This window comes from Mizuhopecten yessoensis, unplaced genomic scaffold (assembly GCF_002113885.1).
Source record: "Mizuhopecten yessoensis strain PY_sf001 unplaced genomic scaffold, ASM211388v2 scaffold3427, whole genome shotgun sequence".
Lineage (NCBI taxonomy): Eukaryota > Metazoa > Mollusca > Bivalvia > Pectinida > Pectinidae > Mizuhopecten > Mizuhopecten yessoensis.
In genome coordinates, this window is record NW_018405039.1 from 476121 (window position 1) to 498991 (window position 22871).

The 22871-nt window shown below is 35.3% G+C and overlaps 2 protein-coding genes across 4 annotated transcripts in view; one reads left to right on the forward strand and one right to left on the reverse strand.

Moving 5' to 3' along the window:
- LOC110447465 (microsomal triglyceride transfer protein large subunit-like) overlaps positions 1–16394 on the reverse strand; it is a 30292-nt gene extending 13898 nt beyond the window's left edge. Inside the window, exons 1-18 of one of the 2 annotated variants that reach the window (XM_021493186.1) lie at positions 16079–16394; positions 14488–14672; positions 13206–13421; positions 12423–12539; positions 12023–12162; positions 11606–11694; positions 11101–11177; positions 10470–10630; positions 8937–9105; positions 7958–8068; positions 7214–7429; positions 6781–6998; positions 5840–5937; positions 5045–5166; positions 2334–2528; positions 1903–2057; positions 1107–1277; positions 184–332 (exon numbers count right to left, since the gene is read on the reverse strand). In XM_021493186.1, the coding sequence (XP_021348861.1) occupies positions 188–332; positions 1107–1277; positions 1903–2057; positions 2334–2528; positions 5045–5166; positions 5840–5937; positions 6781–6998; positions 7214–7429; positions 7958–8068; positions 8937–9105; positions 10470–10630; positions 11101–11177; positions 11606–11694; positions 12023–12162; positions 12423–12539; positions 13206–13421; positions 14488–14672; positions 16079–16145 (2652 nt within the window). In that variant the 5' untranslated portion in view covers positions 16146–16394 and the 3' untranslated portion in view covers positions 184–187. The remainder of the gene's footprint in view (positions 1–183; positions 333–1106; positions 1278–1902; positions 2058–2333; positions 2529–5044; positions 5167–5839; positions 5938–6780; positions 6999–7213; positions 7430–7957; positions 8069–8936; positions 9106–10469; positions 10631–11100; positions 11178–11605; positions 11695–12022; positions 12163–12422; positions 12540–13205; positions 13422–14487; positions 14673–16078) is intronic. The other variant, XM_021493185.1, reaches the window with a different exon arrangement.
- Positions 16395–16579: 185 nt separating this feature from the next.
- LOC110447466 (tRNA methyltransferase 10 homolog A-like) lies at positions 16580–22871 on the forward strand. 2 transcript variants are annotated; one of them, XM_021493187.1, is made up of 6 exons: positions 16580–17113; positions 18227–18392; positions 19057–19200; positions 19912–20058; positions 21502–21607; positions 22068–22871. In XM_021493187.1, exons 1-6 carry the CDS (start codon positions 16872–16874, stop codon positions 22445–22447), a joined length of 1185 nt encoding a protein of 394 aa, XP_021348862.1. In that variant the 5' UTR covers positions 16580–16871; the 3' UTR covers positions 22448–22871. The 2 variants fall into 2 exon arrangements, with proteins under 2 accessions (XP_021348862.1, XP_021348863.1); XM_021493188.1 differs by lacking the exon at positions 19912–20058.

Here is a 22871-nt window from a genome sequence, read left to right on the forward strand (position 1 = left end):
TACCTTACTAGTCCAGGTGTATCAGTGTTAGGTGTAATGTTTAATTACCTTACTAGTCCAGGTGTATCAGTGTTAGGTGTAATGTTTAATTACCTTACTAGTCCAGGTGTATCATTGTTAGGTGTAATGTTTAATTACCTTACTAGTCCAGGTGTATCATTGTTAGGTGTAATGTTTAATTACCTTGCTAGTTCAGGTCTATCAGGGTACACTGGATACTGTTCTTTTTGTTTATAAGGTAGGAGACACCAGGTGAGGAAGATATACGTCGCTGTTTTGCTCTGTACCTCTTCTTTATCTTTTTAGACCTTTCATATTTTTCCACTGTTTGACTGTAAAAAGAAAACAAAATATGTACACAATAATGCTTGACTGGCCAGTTGTAAGAATGGATACATTTTGTTATATCCATATCTTGCAATAATGAAAACAAGCATCTCATCATTTCTGGTGAATGAGTCGATGAATTTTATGGTTATTGCAGGTGACTCGAGATTTCATCTGCGAGCTTGCAATTCAAAATTCCCTCATAGAACAAATACACCAGGGATTTTGAAGCATGAAATCAGATTGCACTGTATAGTGATGTGTTTAATGTAATAATTCTTTCATACATATGATACATAATGCTTTTGTAATGGCTGGTATTTCCAGTCTAAAAACAACAGCTAAGCTATTGGTGAAGTAATTCGATTTTCAATCTCATTTAACTAACAAAGTTACAGAGTATTGAGAAATTATATTATCATTTTCAGAAACTACAACACTGACAGGTCAGCAATGGCTCTGCCATGTGCCTGACCTTTACTCCCCCACTCCTGATGTCCTTTTTATTTTAGTAACAGTGACCTTGACTCGACCTTAGGTATTTAAACCCCTTTTGCACACTTACATATCAGTGTATAACCATGTCAAATTTCCAAAAGATTAGTCTTTTGAATTCCGAGATAAGGACTGTACCCCCAATGGTCTATTTTGAGTAACAATGACTTTGACCTTGACCTTTGAAACTATAGTAAGTATCAATCTTTAAATGAAACTAACATGTCAAAACATGTAAAAAGAATTGCAAATAGATGAAAAGATATAAATACACACTGTCTTACCTAAATGAAACATCGGGCCGTGACATACGCAAACACATTTTAAATGGCATTTCACTAAACTCCACATCAGTTTTGAAGTCAATACTGGCCTCCGACTCTGCATACATGTTTATTCCTGCTTTTAGAACCCTAGAGTCCAGCCTCATTGATCCCTCCACCACCAGTGCTCCACTGTATATACAAAATCATCAAAGAAAACAACACTGAAGATTTGTTATTCTTCAACAAGTCTATTGTACATCTGTATTATACCGGATACCATCAAATCTACTTGTGATATTTACCAAATTATTCAACATAAATGATGGGAAACCTTCAGTTGTAGGAATATTTGTTAAAGCTATAATACAAATTTTAATACACAAAACATGATCTATGTGTATGATGAGGGTGTTGGTGGTTGGAGGTCAGACCTGTGTGTGATGAGGGTGTTGATGATTGGAGGTCAGACCTGTGTGTGATGAGGGTTTTGATGGTTGGAGGTCAGACCTGTGTGTGATGAGGGTGTTGATGGATGGAGGTCAGACCTGTGTGTGATGAGGGTGTTGATGATTGGAGGTCAGACCTGTGTGTGATGAGGTTGTTGATGGTTTGAGGTCAGACCTGTGTGTGATGTGGGTGTTGATGGTTGGAGGTCAGACCTGTGTGTGATGAGGGTGTTGATGGTTGGAGGTCAGACCTGTGTGTGATGAGGGTGTTGATGGTTGGAGGTCAGACCTGTGTGTGATGAGGGTGTTGATGGTTGGAGGTCAGATGTGTGTGATGAGGAGATGATTGTCTGGAGTTTAAGCCGTACCTGTTTTTAATCAGTGATTGGGAGGTTTTATACCACAGACTGATACTGACGCTGCCAGACATGTCTATAGAGGCGACACCTAGAACCTCCAGGTCCACCACTAGACCATTTGAGAGATGAAACTTCTGGGCATGATCTTGTAGCAGAAGGTTACCCTGATTATAGAAAGGAAAGGGAGAACATCTGTTAATGAGGTATTTGAAATACTTTTCAGGTCAATGGAATAACAACCTAATATTAAACATGTGTGACCTGCTTTTATAAGAGTCGCGCAGTTGTTCATAAAGCTTACACTGATACCTCAGAGCTAATGTTTGTTTAAGCAATTTACACTACATCACAAAGTACTTATTTGAACTGAAAGTTTGATAACAATCTATCATTATATGATCTTTATAAATTTATAAACACGGTAAACACTGTTGTCTCACCTGTAAGGCTGACACCGGGTCAGAAGGTGCATTCCACACAGCAGACATGAGTTCTCCAGACCCCCTAAAGAATTCCACAGAAGGCAGTAGTACATCCATCAGTGTTAGGGTCATGCCTGCTGTGGCCTCTGCATCCTCTGCTCCTTCTTCAGCATCACCAAGCAGGGCAGCTAGACCCTCAGCATACAGTCCAAACTAAAGACAACAAACAAACAAAAGATTATTCTAGACTCCATAGCCCAAACAAAAGATAACGAAAACAAAGGTATGCCTCCCCGACCCCCATTTCTTTTTAATTTGTTAATCACGGTTCTAATATCACCAATATCTAAACAAAAATCAGTACCTAGCAAAAAGTAATGACTTAAACTTTGATCAAGTGAGTATAAACCTGGGGTGTTATGCAACACACCACACTCCACACATAACAATAACTTTACATTTAACTCCAAACATAACAATAACTTTACATTTAACTCCACTTATAACAATGACTTTACATTTAACTCCACACATAACAATAACTTTATATTTAACGCTACACAGTTCCATAACAATAACTTTCCATTTAATACCACACAGTTCCATAACAATGACTTTACATTTAACGCCACACAGTTCCATAACAATAACTTTACATTTAACTCCGCACAGTTCCATAACAATAACCGTACATTTAACGCCACACATAACAAAAACTTTATATTTAACGGCCCACAGTTCCATAACAATAACTTAACATTTAACGCCACACAGTTCCATAACAATAACTTTACATTTAACTCTGCACAGTTCCATAACAATAACATAACATTTAACGCCACACAGTTCCATAACAATAACTTTACATTTAACTCCGCACAGTTCCATAACAATAACCGTACATTTAACGCCACACATAACAAAAACTTTATATTTAACGGCCCACAGTTCCATAACAATAACTTAACATTTAACGCCACACAGTTCCATAACAATAACTTTACATTTAACTCTGCACAGTTCCATAACAATAACATAACATTTAACGCCACACAGTTCCATAACAATAACTTTACATTTAACTCCACACATAACAATAACTTTACATTTAACTCCGCACAGTTCCATAACAATAACTTTACATTTAACTCCACACATAACAATAACTTTACATTTAACTCCACACATACCAATAACTTTACATTTAACACCACACATAATAACTTTATATTTAACGCCACACAGTTCCATAACAATACCTTTACATTTAACGCCACACAGTTCAATAACAATAACTTAACATTTAACGCCACACAGTTCCATACCAATAATTTTACATTTAACGCCACACAGTTCCATAACAATAACTTTACATTTAACGCTACACAGTTCCATAACAATAACTTTACATTTAACTCTGCACAGTTCCATAACAATAACTTTACATTTAACGCCACACATAACAAAAACTTTACATTTAACTCCACACATACCAAAAACTTTATATTTAACGGCCCACAGTTCCATAACAATAACTTAACATTTAACGCCACACAGTTCCATAACAATAACTTTACATTTAACTCTGCACAGTTCCATAACAATAACTTTACATTTAACGCTACACAGTTCCATAACAATAACTTAACATTTAACGCCACACAGTTCCATAACAATAACTTAACATTTAACTCTGCACAGTTCCATAACAATAACATAACATTTAACGCCACACAGTTCCATAACAATAACTTAACATTTAACTCCACACATAACAATAACTTTACATTTAACTCCGCACAGTTCCAAAACAATAACTTTACATTTAACTCCACACATAACAATAACTTTACATTTAACTCCACACATACCAATAACTTTACATTTAACACCACACATAACAATAACTTTACATTTAACGCTGCACATAACAATAACTTTACATTTAACACTACATATAACAATGACTTTACATTTAACTCCACACATAACAATTACTTTACATTTAACACCACACATAACAATAACTTTATATTTAATGCCACACAGTTCCATAACAATAACTTTACATTTAACGCCACACAGTTCAATAACAATAATTTAACATTTAACGCCACACAGTTCCATAACAATAACATAACATTTAACGCCACACAGTTCAATAACAATAACTTAACATTTAATGCAACACAGTTCCATAACAATAACTTTATATTTAATGCCACACAGATCCATAACAATAACTTTACATTTTACGCCACACAGTTCAATAACAATAATTTAACATTTAACGCCACACAGTTCCACAACAATAACTTAACATTTAATGCCTCATAGTTCCATAACAATAACTTTATATTTAATGCCACACAGATCCATAACAATAACTTTACATTTAACTCCGCACAGTTCCATAACAATAACTTTACATTTAAAGCCACACAGTTCCATAACAATAACTTAACATTTAACGCAACACAGTTCCATAACAATAACTTAACATTTAACGCTGCACCATGACCTTTACATTGGGGATAGTCAAATGTATCATTATGATAATTTGAGACGATCATAAGTTTTGGCTGGAAAAGATGGTAACAGACGCATTAATGAACAGAGAGAATGAAAAAGAAATAAACAAAGTGACAACTGTATCTCATTTTCCTTATTTGGTATGGGGAGATGGAGGGGTTATAACAGCCATATTAATCAGCACACCAAAGACTTACTGTAAGGAGAGGTTGTTTTGTGAATTTGCTTGCCATGTCCACTACCATGGCACTTCTCTTCATCACTCCAGTGCCAGAGTTCTCCTGGTAAAGACCATATGAACTGTTCATCTCTCTTGTTGCTACATCAGATTTGATATCAAACAAACAAAATCAGATAAATATCATTTAGAAATACTTGTGTATTTGAAAACAAATTTTATAAATTGACTGACGACTATTTTGATTAAACAAAGCACAAGTTGGTTAAAACTGAGGAAGGGCAAACTTATGGTATTGCAAAATTCACTAGTGACAATGACATTGAAATAATTGTTAAGTATAAAGGAGCTTGAAGATTTGTCGGTGTTTGCCACCGTTCTCTCTAACTTACTGGCTATGAAGAGTAGCACTTAGATGTCCCAGTCTTACATAAATAAAATAGGTCAATGAATACATATTCTGTTTGTCATAAATTGTATTAGAATAAAACAAAAAATGGAAAGAAAAAAAGTTCCTTCTTTATACTGCAAAGCTGGGATTCTATATTTTCATGATTATACACATAATGAGGAAATTGACTTTATCCTGATTAACATTTAAATATATTGAGAAAGGAGAGCATCACGTTTTTTCGCAACATCACCCCAAATGTCAAGACAGATAATAATTACACCCTGAGGTATATTATTACACAGATCAAATTTCAGAATCATGTATATATATGACCCGCAAATTTGTAAAAAAAATATAAACTAATCGGCTATATTTTATTTGTTACCAGCTTGATATGCATATCTTATATGTAAAACTTACCCATGAGATAACTGCTAAAGGCACTCGATTTTCCTTGTTGGGCAAAAACAACATAATTGTTCAAACTGGGGTCTGACAAGATCTGCTTAAACAATGATCTGTAACAGAGCAAAGGATATTCGATTGATAATTCTTGCATACTAGACTGAGATATCCGCATTTCCGGCGGTGCTGGAAAATTCTATCCTACCCACTGGTCTGGATCACTTACACGCGCAGACTGGCGGGGGAATTATAGTGACCTTTCGGGGTCACGCTATTGTTCCTGACGTCATTTTATGACGTTTTGGGGTCAGTCAGGGTCACTGACATCATCAACAATTGCCATCCGGGCTTCATATGCAAATGAGTAATATGCAGACATTTTACAACTTTACAAAAAGATCAGCTGTTTTACAGGTTTTAGGTTATAAGCAAGAAATAGAATCCATTACTGATGAAAGGTATGGATAAGGTAATTAAAACCCTCGGGATAAAATATTGAGCAAAAGACCCTCAGCAAAGCCTCCGGTCTCCTGCTCAATATTTTGTCCCTTGGGTTTGAATTACCTTATCCATACCTCATATCAGGGATGGATTCTATTAATCAAGGACATGTCTTGTTTTATACCTGCTGGTGGTTACAGCCTAAAATGCTTGTATCTTAGCAATGCAGTTCTGGGCAGAGTCTATTGCCAGTATTCAGATAATTCAATTGGTACTTCACCTATCTAAGAAGTCAGAGATGATGGTTTGAATTTCCCTTACATTTTTCTCATTTTATTTCACTGGGATGACAATTAACTAAATATAATTGTGAGGAGATGAAGCCTCTGATGTAGTTCTCGCTTGCTCTAAGTGGCATAGGAGCCGTTTTATCTCCATATCTAGCAGACACTCTGTTCTTGTTTTTCTAACAGCCACTTGAGAAACAGATTTATTGAAGTGTTTATAACATTTACCTTATATAACTGTCTGTTTCTGACAGATCCACTAGCCTCTTAATGATGTATGTGGAGGTCTCGTGATTCTTCTGATCGCCAACCGCAGACATCATGATGTTCCTGACCTCAGCAATGCTTGGTTTGTTTCTCAGTAGAACATCAGCAGCAGCTATCCTTACACTGCTGTCATAATGCCTGTTGTTTTGGTGGAACATCCGACTCAATGCTGCCTTTTGCTATCAACAGTGTCAGAATTTTTTGTTAAAGTTAAGAACGTATTCATAATGAGGATATATAATTAATTGAATTTGCATGATACAGAAAAACTAACACCTCATTACATGAAATGTTTAATCAAATAGCCATGACAGTATTCATACCAACATTTGTTGATCTTAGTAGATTACCAGGTTAAGTTGAAATAAGATAGGTTTATTTAGTGTTTACTTACATTCTTGGTGAGAGAACCTTCTGAAAATCTCCTGAAGGCCTGTATAGCACTGATGGAAATCATAGGGCTACTGGATGTTTCTGCAGCTTCTATCAAATCAGATCCAAAATCAGTAAGTCCTGAATTCCCCATTGATCTGATGTATCGCAGCTTGCAGTTTTCATCTTTACATGCCCTTAAACCATCTCGTACAGTTTTTGTGTAGTCTGCTATCACCTGTAAAATAAGTAGGTTTTAAATTGTCATGACAACAAACTTTTATTCTGACATATGCTGCAGTTAATCATCAGATCATGATGTTTATTTATCTCAAAACTGCAGATTTCTCCATATTTAGCAGAGATGTAACTCTTGTGTCTTGCACACCACCTCAATGACCTTAATATGTGTACCAAGTTATAAAGTTAAATTGTACAACTAGATATTTTTACTTTGGACAATGACTAAGAGACAGATTGTGGTACACTTCTTATCTTAATTACAAAGGTGAACAACTCCATGTTTTTGGGGTATTTTTGTCGTTGGTTGTTTTTATTGCCAACAAAAAGTTGGAAGACATCTTTAATTATATTTTGCATACTTGCTAAGATATTTCAACATTTCATAGGAAATACATTGACATGGTTTCATTTTTGTTTGTCGATAGATAACACACAAAATTGAACTGCTTCACAACTTTTCTGAAATTAAAACAGATATAAATGATATCCTTGATCATAGACCTGTAGGAGACATTTTTTGTACCTGATTACCACATCTGGATATGTCCTGGCAGTAAGTGTGTACCAGGGCACCCAGGGCCAGTACCACTGTTTCGTGTAATCTCTCACTGGGGAGGGGCTTGACCATCATATCCTACAAGGCAAAGACACACTGTACAGATATATACATATATATTGAGGTGTAGTAAATATATATTGAGAGAAAGGGGTAAAGGTAATCTGTGGCAGGGGAGAGGGCTGGGCCATTAACTTCTACAAGGTAAGGACACTGTACAGATAAATACATGTGCACCCAAATGCTAAGTAGTAAAAATCAAAATACTTGCAGACTACATCCTGCTAGTACTTTTGTCCTTTTTGGGTCTTTTTAGGTGATTTGATTTTGTTCACACTGTGAAATTAAAAGTCAAGAACGATGTACACTGACTTTGGATGTCAAAAATAAAAACGTCATGTAATCAAACTACACATAATACAAATGAGAAACAGAGCATGTTGGGTATGCTCAAATTAATACAATTTTATAGAGTAAACATAAAAAATATCTTATAACAAATAGATAACCTCAAAGTACAACACCAAGTTCATCTTTACATCATCAAATAAAAGGAATTTGCAAATTTATACTTATAAGTGATGCTCAAGACTTCCTACATTGAGGTTGAGTTTCAGAGTTTCAATGAACATGTTCTCCTTTAATTCTCTTTCAACGATACCTGATGTATTCATTTGGTAAATGGGTAAAATTAAAAACTGATCATTTAAACACTCATGAAAATGCTTGTTAACTAATAAATTTCATAATCTGTGAGTTATGGTTTGTTGACGGTAGACTGCCCATAAACATTGAGGTATATATACATATACACCTATGTGCTCAATATTGAGATAAATATGTGGTATATATAAAGAGAGAGAGAGGGGAGAGGCTGAGCCATCAACTTCTACAAAGAAAGGACATTATACAGACATATGACTATAACTCAGCTATTAGCACATACCAAAAAATACTGCAAGACTGCAGTGTCTGGGTGTGTGGTGTATGCCAGGGCTAGAAGCAACCTTTCTTGATACTCTGTGGCACCTTCTGTGGTGAAAGACACCAAATCCATCATGGCATTGTGGGAGTCTGGTGTCTGTGCTGCCACAGCAACATCTATGAGCTGAGGACTGTGAGGGAATACAATATCTATTACACACCAGCTGGAGACTATGGTATGCAGTATATACCTATTTTAAATCTGTGCTCATTAATTTGAGGAAGATGCCTCCAATACTTTCTGAGAAATAGAGATGACAATTTTTTAATCATCAAAATCCAAAATGGCCACCTGGCAGCCAGCTTAAACTTTTGATCAATCCTGAAACTGACCATGCGCAAAGAGATATGAAATTTGAGAAAGATCTATCCAGTACTGCTTGAGAAATAGTGAAAATAAGAACTGTTCAACAACAGGAAATAAGAGAGAAAAAAATCGAAGAGATTTTGAAAAATATTTTTTTCAAGAAACATCAAACACCAATGTTTTTCAAAAGTTTAGACAATAGGCCCAGATGGCCTGTATCGCTCACCTGGATATTTAAGCAATCATGGCAAAATATTCTCCAAATGAGATCCAAGGACCCAGACCCCAAAGCCAATCCTTGTAGCATATCTGTATTAGATTTTTCATGCCAAGCAATTTTGTGTATGGTTATGGGGTGGGGATCTCAACTGTTTCCAAGCTGTGGCCAAGAAAATAGGTCTGTAGGGGTTTGGTCAGACCCCAGGGTCTATTATAATATCATGACTGCATTCGTCTCTTTATGCCCAGCATTTGTATATATAGTTTTGGGGTGGGGATCTCAACCGTTTTAAAGTTATGGCCCAGGGACTATGTCTCCAAGGGTGGGGCCAGACCCTAGGGCCATCCTGGAAGCAAATGTGCATTCTTCTCTTTATACTCAGCAATTGTATATATGGTTAAATGGTGGGGATCTCAACCATTTCCAAGTAATAAACTTTTTTTGGCACCACCCCTTAGCCCGGGGGGGTCAGCCCCACCATTTGTACAATTTTGAATCCCTGCCTCCCATGAATGCTTCCAAACAAATATGATCAATGTCCATGGCATAGTTCTACAGAAGAAGTCGATTATAGCAATATAGCCAAATTGCCTCCTTTTGACCCCGCCGTCAGCCCCACCATTTGTACAATTTTGAATTCTACCACCTAGGGATGCTTCCAGTCAAATATGGTTGATATCCATCTCCTAATTCCAGAGAAGAAGTCGCTTAAAGCAATATAGCAAAGTTGACCCCTTTTTGCCCTGTCCCTAAGCCCCCTAGGGGGTCAGACCCACCATTTGTACAATTTTGAATCCCCACCACCTAGGGATGCTTCCAGTAAAATTTAGTTAAATTCCAATCAGCGGTTAAGAAGATGAAGTCGTTAATGAAATTGTTGACGGACGACGGATGGACAGACAGACAACGGACGCCACGGTATGGCATAAGCTATAGATAATTCACAAAATGAATACACTTGATCTTACACAATGTAGTAGCTATCACTGCTGGTGAGCACCTCCTCAATAGTGTTCTTCCCAGTCCCTCTGAAGGACCGCAGTAACCTCAGAAAAGCTCTGCCAGATTCAGCTGTAGAAAGTTTATCACTGCTTAATGAGTCTTTAACTTTTCCTAAGACATCAATGGGCTAAAAAAAACAAAAAAAACCAAAAAAAATCAACATAATACTAGCTCTTTTGCAAATGACATTAATGGCCATTTGTTTAGAAGATTTTTTAGAGCTCTTAAAGTTGGAATGAATTCCTCATTTCTAAAAAGCTACTTTTTCTTGAAAATACAGAATACAATTTATACATATGGTCTATATATTTGATTCTAATACAATGGAATCTCATCTCATCTCTGTCTAATTTTAAACTAACTATTTCTGTCTCATTAATGTAAAATGAAAATAAGAAATAAATAAAGAGAAACATTATTCTGACTTAATATGGAAGTGTCTTGGCAAAAAGTGTCCAGTGTACTGTAAATGTTTTTTGTGAGGTGATGATTATAGACAGAGTATTAGTGTAATTGTAGCTTGGTGCTTCATCACCAACATAGACATGATTTCATGGTGACCTGTTGATTGACATATCTCCATAATTATTCACTTACTTTTTCACAATTTTCAATGCAGTGTTGTATTTCTGAGCCACTGCCAATCAACATGGGGCCGAGTTTGTATCCTTTAGCTTCAAAATAAAACATGAATTTGTCAGTGCAAAGTGATTGTAACTCTCAAACTTCAGGAATCATTACATTTGGTCTGTAACTTGCCAAGGCACCCATGGGTTCTTCAGCAATGTACTATCCTGTCATAAGAACCAACGTCTAGTATATGTGTCAACTCTTTACTAGATCTTTATCCCAACTTGAATTCCTGATGTGACAACAGGATTTTTTTTATATTTACTTAGAACTATATTCTACGATAACTATATTTTTATTTTTGTTTTGTATACGATCTGCGGTTAACTTTTAAAATCCTTGCCCACACAGTTTTGTAATCTATATGTTATGTTTTGTTATCATATGTATAATACATATATCAATATGGTCCTTTCAATATTAAAATCTGTTGTATTGTTTTGTTTTCAACTGGAGAACTTGTCTGTGTTACCTTGATTGATGTTTTCGACCGCCTCTTCTACTGTGCTTGCAGTCACTGTTTTTGATCCTCCAATACTACTCAACAGATTCAGCTTTTGCCTGTGGTCAAAAAGGTATACAGAACAATGTCATTCAATTAGCATACAGGTATTTCAATAGTAAATGTTTTGAATGAAATCCTTATTGGTTTATTGAATAATTTGAGGTAAAAGTTTTTCCAATTCCTAATACCTAAGAATAAGTTAAAACAACATATCTTCCAAACAAAGATATTTTTCTGATTCATTGCATTAAACAGTGAAAATATAATATGATAATTTGTATTTTATTCACATAAAATAATAATGTTTTTGGACAATATATTGGAAATGGCATCCTCTAATTGAATCCTTTTTCAGATTTTATAGCTTTAGTACAAGAGACTTACGTGGAGGTAACAACAGTAGAAACACCTGGTTTGGCGTTGAGAACCACAATGTGTCTCTCCATGCCTGACACACTGCCTATAACACCATCCCCAGTTTGATACTTAGCAATCGACGTTGATGTAACAGTCACACCAAACATCTGAGTAAACAGAAAAACTGATGATGAACAATTTAAGTGAATTTCATCTGCAATAATGTTTAGATTGCACAATGACGTTATTTCAAAACATACTAACCTTACTGAATTATTTCACACACTAGTTTATTGTAACAGACTTTTTTACTTCTAAAATATTTTGCCTCCTGAGACATAAATCAACGATACTTAAATATTTGCTTTCCATGTGTTTGTGTTTTAATTTTCTCTGTAAACCTTGTTGATATTGAAGGTAAACTAACCTTGTTGGGATTACTGAACTGACCAGCTATTTCCAGATTTTTACAATTCTGTTTGGTCTTGGTGACAGAATTCCCAGACACCATATAAGTGGTGTCACATTCCCCCGATACATCAATCTGTACAAAACAAATTCAAGCCAAAGTCAGATAATGTTATTTCTATAACTAATCAGCATTAGATAAATTTGCTAAATTCTGTTTTAGGGATTATCCAGTTTTATAAAAAAATATTGCTTTTATTACAGAAAATAAATACCGGTACCAGGTATGTTAAAATTGGTTGGAAGATATGTAATATATTTCAGATCATTTTCTCAAACAATTTTGATAGTTTTTATACTGAATGCAATAATAACTCGAATAGAAATGAACAAAATTGATCCATGGGGTATCGGCTTATTGTACCCCATATCTGAAACTGCATCCAAATGGATGTCTGTTCTGAATGCAAAAAGGAACACACAAAAATAATGAAGACTTTCAAACACTTAAACAGATTTTTTTTGAAACAGTAATTAAGCTAGATATCAAAGTTATTGTCATAAGATACAAGGTTAAATAGGGCATGGACCAGAAAGAAGCAATTTTTGTCTTTACTTAAGCTTAGCCTAAACCAAAATTAGAGTTTTGAAACAATAACTATGTAATTTTACTAAAGATACATACTTGCTTTAAATTTAATTCCAAACACTGTAAAAAAAACAACAACACACAAATAATTTCATTTGAATTTCTAAATTAACTTTGAGAAAATAATGCTTGTAAAGCTGTATATGGTCTTACCTCCTGTCTCTCCCCATCTGAATCTCTTAGCTGGAACAAGGATATCACACCTTTTTTCAGATTAGAACAGAAAGTAGAGTCAGAATCAGCACCGTAAATAGTTCCTACAACACCAGACCCTCCATTCAGTTCAAAGTAGACAGGATACTTCAGAAGTACCATCAAGTTCCTCTCCAGTCCTGATCTCGATGCACTGGATACTGATGCCTTCGTTATCTTTAAATATACAATATATATATTGTAGATATGTGGCTTTTAACAAAACATATATCTAGTAAAAATACCAGCATTGATGAATGGTCTGGGTATAATTCCATTATATCAGAAATTAGGTTAGTGCATTTGAGTTTTTTAAATATTTTGAAATATAGGTGGGGATTATAGAATTTTCTTCAAAATCTGTCTGTTGGCAAGTACTAAACAAGAGGCCCAGAGGGCCTGTATCACTCACCTGTTTTTTTTGTTATATGAAACTGACATGTAGGTAACTTAAGACCAAATTTGGTAACTAGAACACAAGACATTTTAACATCTCTTCAAAAGTTCTGAAGATACTGTTGTTTGAAATTTTAATTTTGAAGCTTTTAACCCACATTGACCTTTGACTCCCGACTTGCACTTAAAGTTGACCTTTGACCTCTTTACTGTAATAAAGTAAACAATTCACACAGCTGGTCTTCATAACATACCCAAGTATCATGACTCTAGTTCAAATGGTTCTTAGGATATTGTTGTTTGAAGTATTTAACATACTTGACCCCTGTGACCTTGAAAATAAATCAAGGTAATTTTAATGAGGCAACTTTATAGCATTTCATCCCAGGTACCTACTGGCCAAATATCATTACCCTCGGCCATATGGAACGTGAAGAAGATTGTTAAAGCTTTTAACCCATGTTGACATTTGACCCCTGACTAGCATTTAAGGTTGACCTTTGACCTCATCATTGTTATTGAGAAAAATATTCGCACTTCTGACCTACATAACATACTCAAGTATCATGACTCTAGTCCAAATGGTTCTTGGAATATATTTGTTTGAAATTTTTAACATATTTGACCCCAGTGACCCTGAAAATAGATCAAGATCATTTTAATGAGGAATCTTTATAGCACTCCATCTTAGGTACCTACTGGCCAAATATTATGACCCTAGGTCCTCCAGTTCTTCAGTTCGGGCCAGGTGAGCTAAAAACTAAAATTGCATGCTCCTAAATTTATTTTTAATTCAAATGATAGAGTTTTCGAGAAGAAAATGAATCACTGGTAAATATAACAATACCTGAAGTCTTAGGAGCTGGGTTTCACTGGCATGAAATACAGGAGTGACTTCTAGCTCTGCAGTCAACCGGAACCCTACATCTTTCTGGGTCTGTTTCACTTTCGGGGTATTTAATTCATTGAAGTAGATGGTTGTTTCATATGAGTACTTGTAAGTCTTTCCATTCTCAAGTGATAAGGAAATACCTGTAAAGACATGTTTAAAATGCACATAATGTTGATACTATTTCAGAGAGAAAGTGTTTCAATATGTAAAACAGTTCACATCACTTAAAATTATATGGGCTTTTCACAAATTTTGTGAATCGACCTGAAGTTCTTGCTTTCCAAGATATATATTTTAGACACACTATTTTCTTGGCTATACAAGTTGTTATCATGGCTTTGCTAAAATTTTGAGGTTTTTTTTAAAATTCCAAGATGACCATCATGGCATTAGATTCCCCCCCCCCCCCCCCCCCCCAAGATACAAGTTTATGGAACTTCATCCTTCATGAAAGGGATATCTACTGCATATGATTAGTATACACTCTTGTTTGAAATACAATATTGAATCGCACATCAGTGTTTTAGCATATCTGTGTTTACCAGAAGATAGTGTTGGGAATCGGTTTGAAATTTTATGATCGATCATTGGTTACCATTAACCAACCAATGTCATGATCGATTAATAATCCTTTTATAGAAAAAACAGTGAAATCCTCCATTCTGTTGTTGCAAGTCACTTAGGCAAATAAAAAAGTGATACCATGTAATTATAATATACGAAATACATCTCTCTTCAAACACTGAATCTGTAATATATAGTCCTAACTAGCAGCTATGAAGTAAAAGTAAGTCATGCAGTGATGATGCCATCAATTTGACACAGTAACTGGGAAAAATGTCTACTGAATACTCCATAATATCTACATATTAGCATTCCGACTAAAATTGATCATGGATTTTGTACTCGATTAATTAGTTTGTTAGCCTAACTGACAGCTGTTCGACTTAGTCGATTAATCAGAACACCACTACCAGAAGCCCCCCTATCATTTGACATGCTTATCTAAACTCCAGTTGAATAAAAATATACACGTGTTATAAATTTCCAGTAAGTTCATTCAAAATAGTAGTGTTAATATTTTGTCAATGCCCCAATGTCCAATTTTCTGTTTTTACTATCAAACTTTGCCAGTATGTCTACCAAAATAAAATGTTTGTTTCCTCATAGCTGTAATACAATTGCTAATAGTTTGCACCCTGTAACAATACATACACAGTTATAAATATGTTTCTCTTAAGTCTATAGGGACACTGTAAAATACAGTATTATTATAAGCCAAGTATTCCTACAGAATCACATTGTACTGTTATAATCCTTAGTTATGGGTTATGTCTGTTTATTGCTATTCTGAAGACATAAAATAAAACCCACAAATCTCAAGTATAATGGATTGGGATGTACAAGTTGTTTGGATGGTGTAAATGAGGTGAACTCCACGTCATCCGGCCTCCCCACATGCTGCTGCACACCAGCCTCAGTTCCCTTATTCCCATCAGTTGGCCTGAATATGATAGAAAAGTAGGAATAAACAACAAACACTTACTTTGATTAGTCAACAGTGCCAGTAACAAGAGAAGTTTTACATCAACTGTTCCCCACATAGTCATCATACTAGTGAGTTTATGATACTAAAAGCCCTCTACACTCTGGGAAAATTTAACCGGCAAGACTGTATGACCCCAAAGTCCACACATTCCGAGAGCAAAGTTCAAAATATACTACACAGTTGTCATTATATCACTGGTTAGCTCATTGATGGAGGGTTGTTCATCTAATGCCACGTATAATCCGACTCGTCAACCCTTATCAAGGTTTACACCCCTTTTTGTTTTGACAAGAGATAATGGCTGGACATAGATAGGGCTATCTGACTTAGTGGTGATCCAGCATGCTGGGCACTTGTGTATGGATGTTGATATGCCGAAGTGGGTACAAAACTTTACAGAGATAATTAAGTCTAACGCTTATTGCATTGTGTCTACTGTACAGTATAGCTTACTTCACCGGACCTTCTTGGCATAGAAGATTACCTCTAACGAAACAATTGTTTGAGAAAAGATAACACTCGACCAGATAAGCAGTCTTGGCCAAATGGACGTTTTACAAACAATAAAGACATGAAACTTTACCGCTCCAGCTTCTGTCTCAAAGCAGACGAATTTCTTTCGTGTTAAGTCACGCGAGATCTCGCGTTAATCAATATGTCAGCGCCCATATATCAGAAACGTGAACAGCAGCTCAAATCGTTTTGAAAATATCCTAAGAGTTATATCGATTAACAAAGTTATACTTGTACTTTAATATCACACATAATTGGTATTTTGTTTTCTAAAGTAATGGATTTGAAAAAGGAAGCCAGCGAAGGAGATGGATCTTGTAAATGCGAATCCGTAACAAACGCTGACGCTGTCAACAGTACGGACGTTGCCGGTAGCTCGACAGCTGTGTCTTCAAGTAATACAGGTACTACAGACGGAAGTACCGAGGAGAAACCGACCGAAGTCCAAAACCTGTCGAAAAGGCAGTTGCGTAAACTAAAAAAGCATGAGAATTGGTTGAAATATAAGCCCATCAAAAGGTACAGTTCGACTACTCGTCTGCTCATATATGGTTCCATTACAGGTTCAATTCAAGATACCTTATGTTATTGTTTCCGAAAGGATTAGACAACAGGCTAAAGCCTATATAAGTCTTCTCCCATTCCGGTTACTGGCTAGAAATAGCCTCTCACTTGAGTGGATCATGCTAAGTACAACAGCTCAAATGGGTAATAATCATGCATTTTGGGAACAGTTACCCATTTGAGTAACAATTGTATTACTCAAATGGGGAATCACGTGAAGTAAAAAAGCACCCATATAAGCCGTTGTGCCCAACCTGCTAAAGTCAGACAAAAAGGTCCTCTCAAATTGGTCACATTTGGGTACACCTGTATTTAAAAAAACAACTTATCACAGCAATAGTAACAGGCAAATTTAGTGCACTTATTGTTCTGTGGCAGCTAGAGGGGTTTTCCTTTAGCTCAGTGGTAGAGCATCAGTCTAGGAAGTCTGCGATTCTGGGTTCGATACCTGGTGGAAGCATACTACTCACTTTCCTATTACAAATAATGTCCAAACCCTGGCCTTCCTGTGCTTGCAGGAGTTATAACCTGGGTTGAGTACATGTAGTGTTGCAGATAACAATTGTACATAGGATTACGGCTGCCGTTAGCTTCACGGTAGAGGGAATATCCCTACAGATCAGTGGCTGATAACAAGTCATGCAATTTCTTTTACACCAAAATGGTTAAATTATAACATACATTAAATCTGTTGGTTAGTATTTCTGTAACAGCGCAGATTGAGATTTGAACCTGGGACCGTTCAAACCCTAGACAGATGCTCTACCAACTGACTGAGCTGCCCAGTCACCAGTGAACAACCCTGTCCAGTTCCACGACATTTCATTGACCCATGTCATGGGCTTGCAGTTCATTGTATCAGTTTTTCAAAAATACAATGATTTTACATATTTTCTCAAAGTAATGAAATACACTTTCTGAGCTTTAGATTCATATGAAACTTGGTTATTTATTAAAAACATCAAAGACGAATTGTAATGATTAATTAAAACCTATTGAACATTTTACAAACCATTTTCTCAACCATGGCTATTACTTATCTTGCACTGTTTCGGTATTGATTTAAAGAGCCAAAGATAAAGAGAAGAAGAAACAAAGACGCAGAGATGCAAAAGAGAAAGGAGAGGAGCCTGCCCCAAGTCGGAAAAGGCTAAAGCTTAATACCATGGCCAAGTCCGACTGCCGTGTGTCTGTGGCTATTGATTGCTCCTTTGACAGCTACATGCAGGAGAGGGTATGCAATAGTATAGGGTTTCACCTGATGGAATTCAACGTCTTTAATACAACAACCATTTGCACAAGAAATTATTCTTCCATAACTGTATCTTACCATGTAAACATTTGTATTTACAATTTTAATGATTCTGTTTATCATTTGAGTTTTTGAAAAAAATCAAATGAAGGAAATTTCTTCAGGAAAAAGAAGAAGTAAATGATGTTTACAAACAACAAAGAATTCAGCTTAGAATGATACCTATTTTATCCTGAAGCTAGTACCTGAAGTGTACATTTTTGGAATCCTCTACCACTGTGAGGGTTAGACAACCTCATAGAGTTTTCTCTGTCACACTTTCACCATAGGGCTTGATTTTTTTTTTATCTCCCATCCTTGCAAATAATTTTTAAGTTTTGTAATTTATTTCATAATGTTTTGCACATGACCTCTCCTATCATGAGTTGTGAGGAGGATATTAAATATGAATTGGTGGTAGGTAGTCAAAATTATTAATTTGGCATTTCTTACATACTTGAATTCCCTGTATTGAGCGTGTTTCTTAGTATAATAGTACTTTTATAAGTTTGTTCCAAAAAATTGAGTCGACATTAGGGTAGGTTCTGAAATCGAAAACATAGTCTTTTTAATGTTGGTGATGTAATAGTGATGATTATGTTGACAGGACATTCTAAAATTGGGAAAACAGATCCGATGGTGCTATTCTACCAACAGGAGGGCAGCCAATCCTGTTCAACTTCATGTGTGTGGTATCCATGGCCAGATTAAGACTCGACTGGATGGCGTTGGTGACTACATAAATTGGGATGTAAGTACCCAGATAGTATAAAATCATTTAGTCAGAAAACATTCTGAAAAAAGACAAATACAGCCATGATTAAATAATCTTAAAAGAATTCAGGAATTAGCTTGTGGATAAACAAATCAATATTTACCTACCAAGAAAGCATCTACTGGATATATCATCCAAAATTCTTGAATAATTTTTTAAGCTCACATGAACCATTGCTATCTCTTCTAGTCCATCATTCATCGTCTCAACTTCCACTTGGTACATTTCAACAAAACATTTTTACAAAAAAAATCCTATTGTGTCTCCTACCAAGTGTTGTTAATTTTGTGTCTCTTTAGGCTTATTTTTTCTGAAGTTTCTAACTGTAGATTTTATTCTAGTTTTCACTTTACAAACTTAGCAGTACATTGTTATGATGAAGTTAATAAGAATTTAGGACTGTATTTGACCTTATAATAAGCACTGTCTCTCTTTTTTCTAGTCAGAAGGTCACATCCTTTCACCATAACTCAGTGACTTTTTTCTGTCTGTTACGTCTCTTAGTTTAAATTAATTTCCCAAATTGCTTAGTGCCTAATATACTTATTACCGTAGTTCAAATATGATAATAAAATATCTTACTGCATTTCTCAACAATTAAATTGCTTCATGCGGAAATAATTCACAGAAAAATATTTAAAGGCATGTTGTTTAAATTTTTAAGATAATGATTATTTGGTTTATCAGATTAATAGCTCAGAGAAGGGTTACGAGGAACTATTTGACATAGACTCAATGGTGTATCTGTCAAGTGATTCTCCCAATATCCTCACTGACCTTGAACCTGATAAAGTCTACATCATTGGTGGACTTGTGGACCATAATCACCACAAGGTAAGCATCAGGTACCTTTATGAATAAATATATTACCTTAACTGGCTAAATATATTTATACAGATTATTTCACCCTAACTTGCTATAGTTACCTGTACAGACTATTTCACCCTAACTGGCTATAGTTACATGTACAGATTATTTCACCCTAACTTGCTATAGTTACATGTACGGATAAATTATTTCACCCTAACTGGCTATAGTTACCTGTACAGATTATTTCACCCTAACTGGCTATAGTTACATGTATAGATACATTATTTCACCCTAACAGTCTATAGTTACCTGTACAGATTATTTCACCCTAACTGGCTATAGTTACCTGTACAGATTATTTCACCCTAACTGGCTATAGTTACATGTACAGATAAAATATTTCACCCTAACAGTCTAAGGTTACCTGTACAGATTAGTTCACCCTAACTGGCTATAGTTACAATCACAGATTATTTCACCCTAACTGGCTATAGTTACCTGTACAGATTATTTCACCCTAACTTGCTATAGTTACATGTACAGATAAACTATTTCACCCTAACTGGCTATAGTTATATGTACAGATTATTTCACCCTAACTGGCTATAGTTACATGAACAGATAGATTATTTCACCCTAACTTGCTATAGTTACCTGTAAATTATTTCACCCTAACTGGCTATAGTTACCTGTACAGATTATTTCACCCTAACTTGCTATCGTTACATGTACAGATAGATTATTTCACCCTAACTGTCTAAAGTTACCTGTACAGATTATTTCACCCTAACTATCTATAGTTCCCTGTATAGATTATTTCACCCTAACTTGCTATAGTTACCTGTACAGACTATTTCACCCTTACTTGCTATAGTTACCTGTACAGATTATTTCACCCTAACTTGCTATAGTTATATGTACAGATTATTTCACCCTAACTGGCTATAGTTATATGTACAGATTATTTCACCCTAACTTGCTATAGTTACCTGTACAGATTATTTCACCCTAACTTGCTATAGTTACCTGTACAGATTATTTCATCCTAACTGTCGAAAATTACCTGTACAGATTATTTCACCCTAACTTGCTATAGTTACCTGTACAGATTATTTCACCCTAACTTGCTATAGTTACCTGTACAGATTAATTCATCCTAACTGTCTATAGTTACCTGTACAGATTATTTCATCCTAACTGTCTATAGTTACCAGTACAGATAGATTATCTCACCTATGATACCTGCTTTAAACTCGCTATGGTAAACATGTTTATGTATACCAGTACTTAAACTCACCCTGATGAATTTAACAAACTATACTAGGAAAAAGTAGACTTCTCGAACTGATGACCTCTTCGGACAGTCAAGCTATCATTTTCAAAGTTTTTGTTAATGACTACAAACACATACTTGTTTTCATGTCTCATTATACAAATGTGTTGTTATTTCCCTTGGGTTTTTTTCAGGGCCTTTGCCACCAGGTGGCAGTAGAAAAAGGTTTGGCGCATGCACAGCTTCCAATATCAGAATACATACAGCTCAAGTCACGCAAAGTACTCACAATCAACCATGGTAAGCAGTTCTGATGGATTGTATAAAACTTTCATTTTCTTAATATAAAATTGTATGTAAACAGTGTTGAAAAAGTTACATGTAAAACAGCTATTATCATGCTGGCCACATTTCAGTTATGTATGTACATCATATATAATATTATAAGGTACAGCAAAAAATACTACCAACCATACAAAAACCTCAGCCCTTACTTCTCATTAAGCCTGATACAATGAATAAGAGAAGAACACCAACTTCTGAAGTCTAATTTCCATAAAGTACATCCGTATTCTGTGCTGGTCGGTTAGGGTAGGGGTATTAAGATGCTGTTTTGAGTTAGGGTTTGGAAGTACAGATGTATTGTGTAATCAGGAATTACCATTCTTATAGTTATTATTGTGTACAAATGTTAAAATTTAATCTTGGGTATGACATTTTGTGTTTATCCGTACATCTTAAATATTCCTTCATTTTTCAGTATTTGAAATTCTGCTGAGTTATACAGAAACAAAAGACTGGCAAAAAGCGTTCTACACAGTGTTACCACAGAGGAAGGGAGTCCAGCTTAAGGATTTATCTGGTCGTAGGGAGATGGAGTCAGTGAGCAAGCTCTCTAGTGATGAGGAGCCAGTGAGCAAACTCTCTAGTGATGAGGAGTCAGTGAGCAAACTCTCTAGTGATGAGGAGGAATCAGATAGAGAACTTTCTAATGATAACCAAATAATTAACAGCTGTGATAATGTAGGTTCACAAGGTCACACAGACTCTGCTGAAGGTCATGACAGAAAAGAAAGTTTTGAAAAGGATTGTGATCACATAGCAGTTTGTGATTCTAAACAACTTGATGAAACACTTTGAAAAGAAGAAAATATTTAAGCAGTAATGATTGCGTGAATTTGAATACAGCATTGGATGAAGGAAGATTGTTTTGCTTTATACTGAATAATAATAATAATGAAACCTCACACATAAACACTTTGCTGGTTGTCCTACATAAATCTTTCTAAAATCCATATTTACCCATCTGGAAAATAGTTTAGAACTGTACACTACAGCATATTATATTAAACATCCGTATCTGAAAACAAAATCTGCAACTTTTGATAAAATGAATATAAAGTACCATTATGATTGGTTAATGCCAAAAGTAATATCTTCACACTGTTATAAATATTGCCTTTGATATCTGTTATGATGTGAAGGATGTCAGGTTTTTTTCAAGTTGATAAATTGCCAGAAATGTAATAAAACCTGTTTCACTCATATTGAAGTAGACTTGTTC

What these genes read in the sequence shown, in the direction of transcription:
- LOC110447466 (XM_021493187.1), top strand. Translation starts at nt 16,872, where the DNA reads ATGGATTTGAAAAAGGAAGCCAGCGAAGGAGATGGATCTTGTAAATGC. An exon ending in AAATATAAGCCCATCAAAAG is followed by an intron (nt 17,114 to 18,226) that starts GTACAGTTCGAC and finishes ATTGATTTAAAG; the next exon opens with AGCCAAAGATAAAGAGAAGA. An exon ending in ACAGCTACATGCAGGAGAGG is followed by an intron (nt 18,393 to 19,056) that starts GTATGCAATAGT and finishes TTATGTTGACAG; the next exon opens with GACATTCTAAAATTGGGAAA.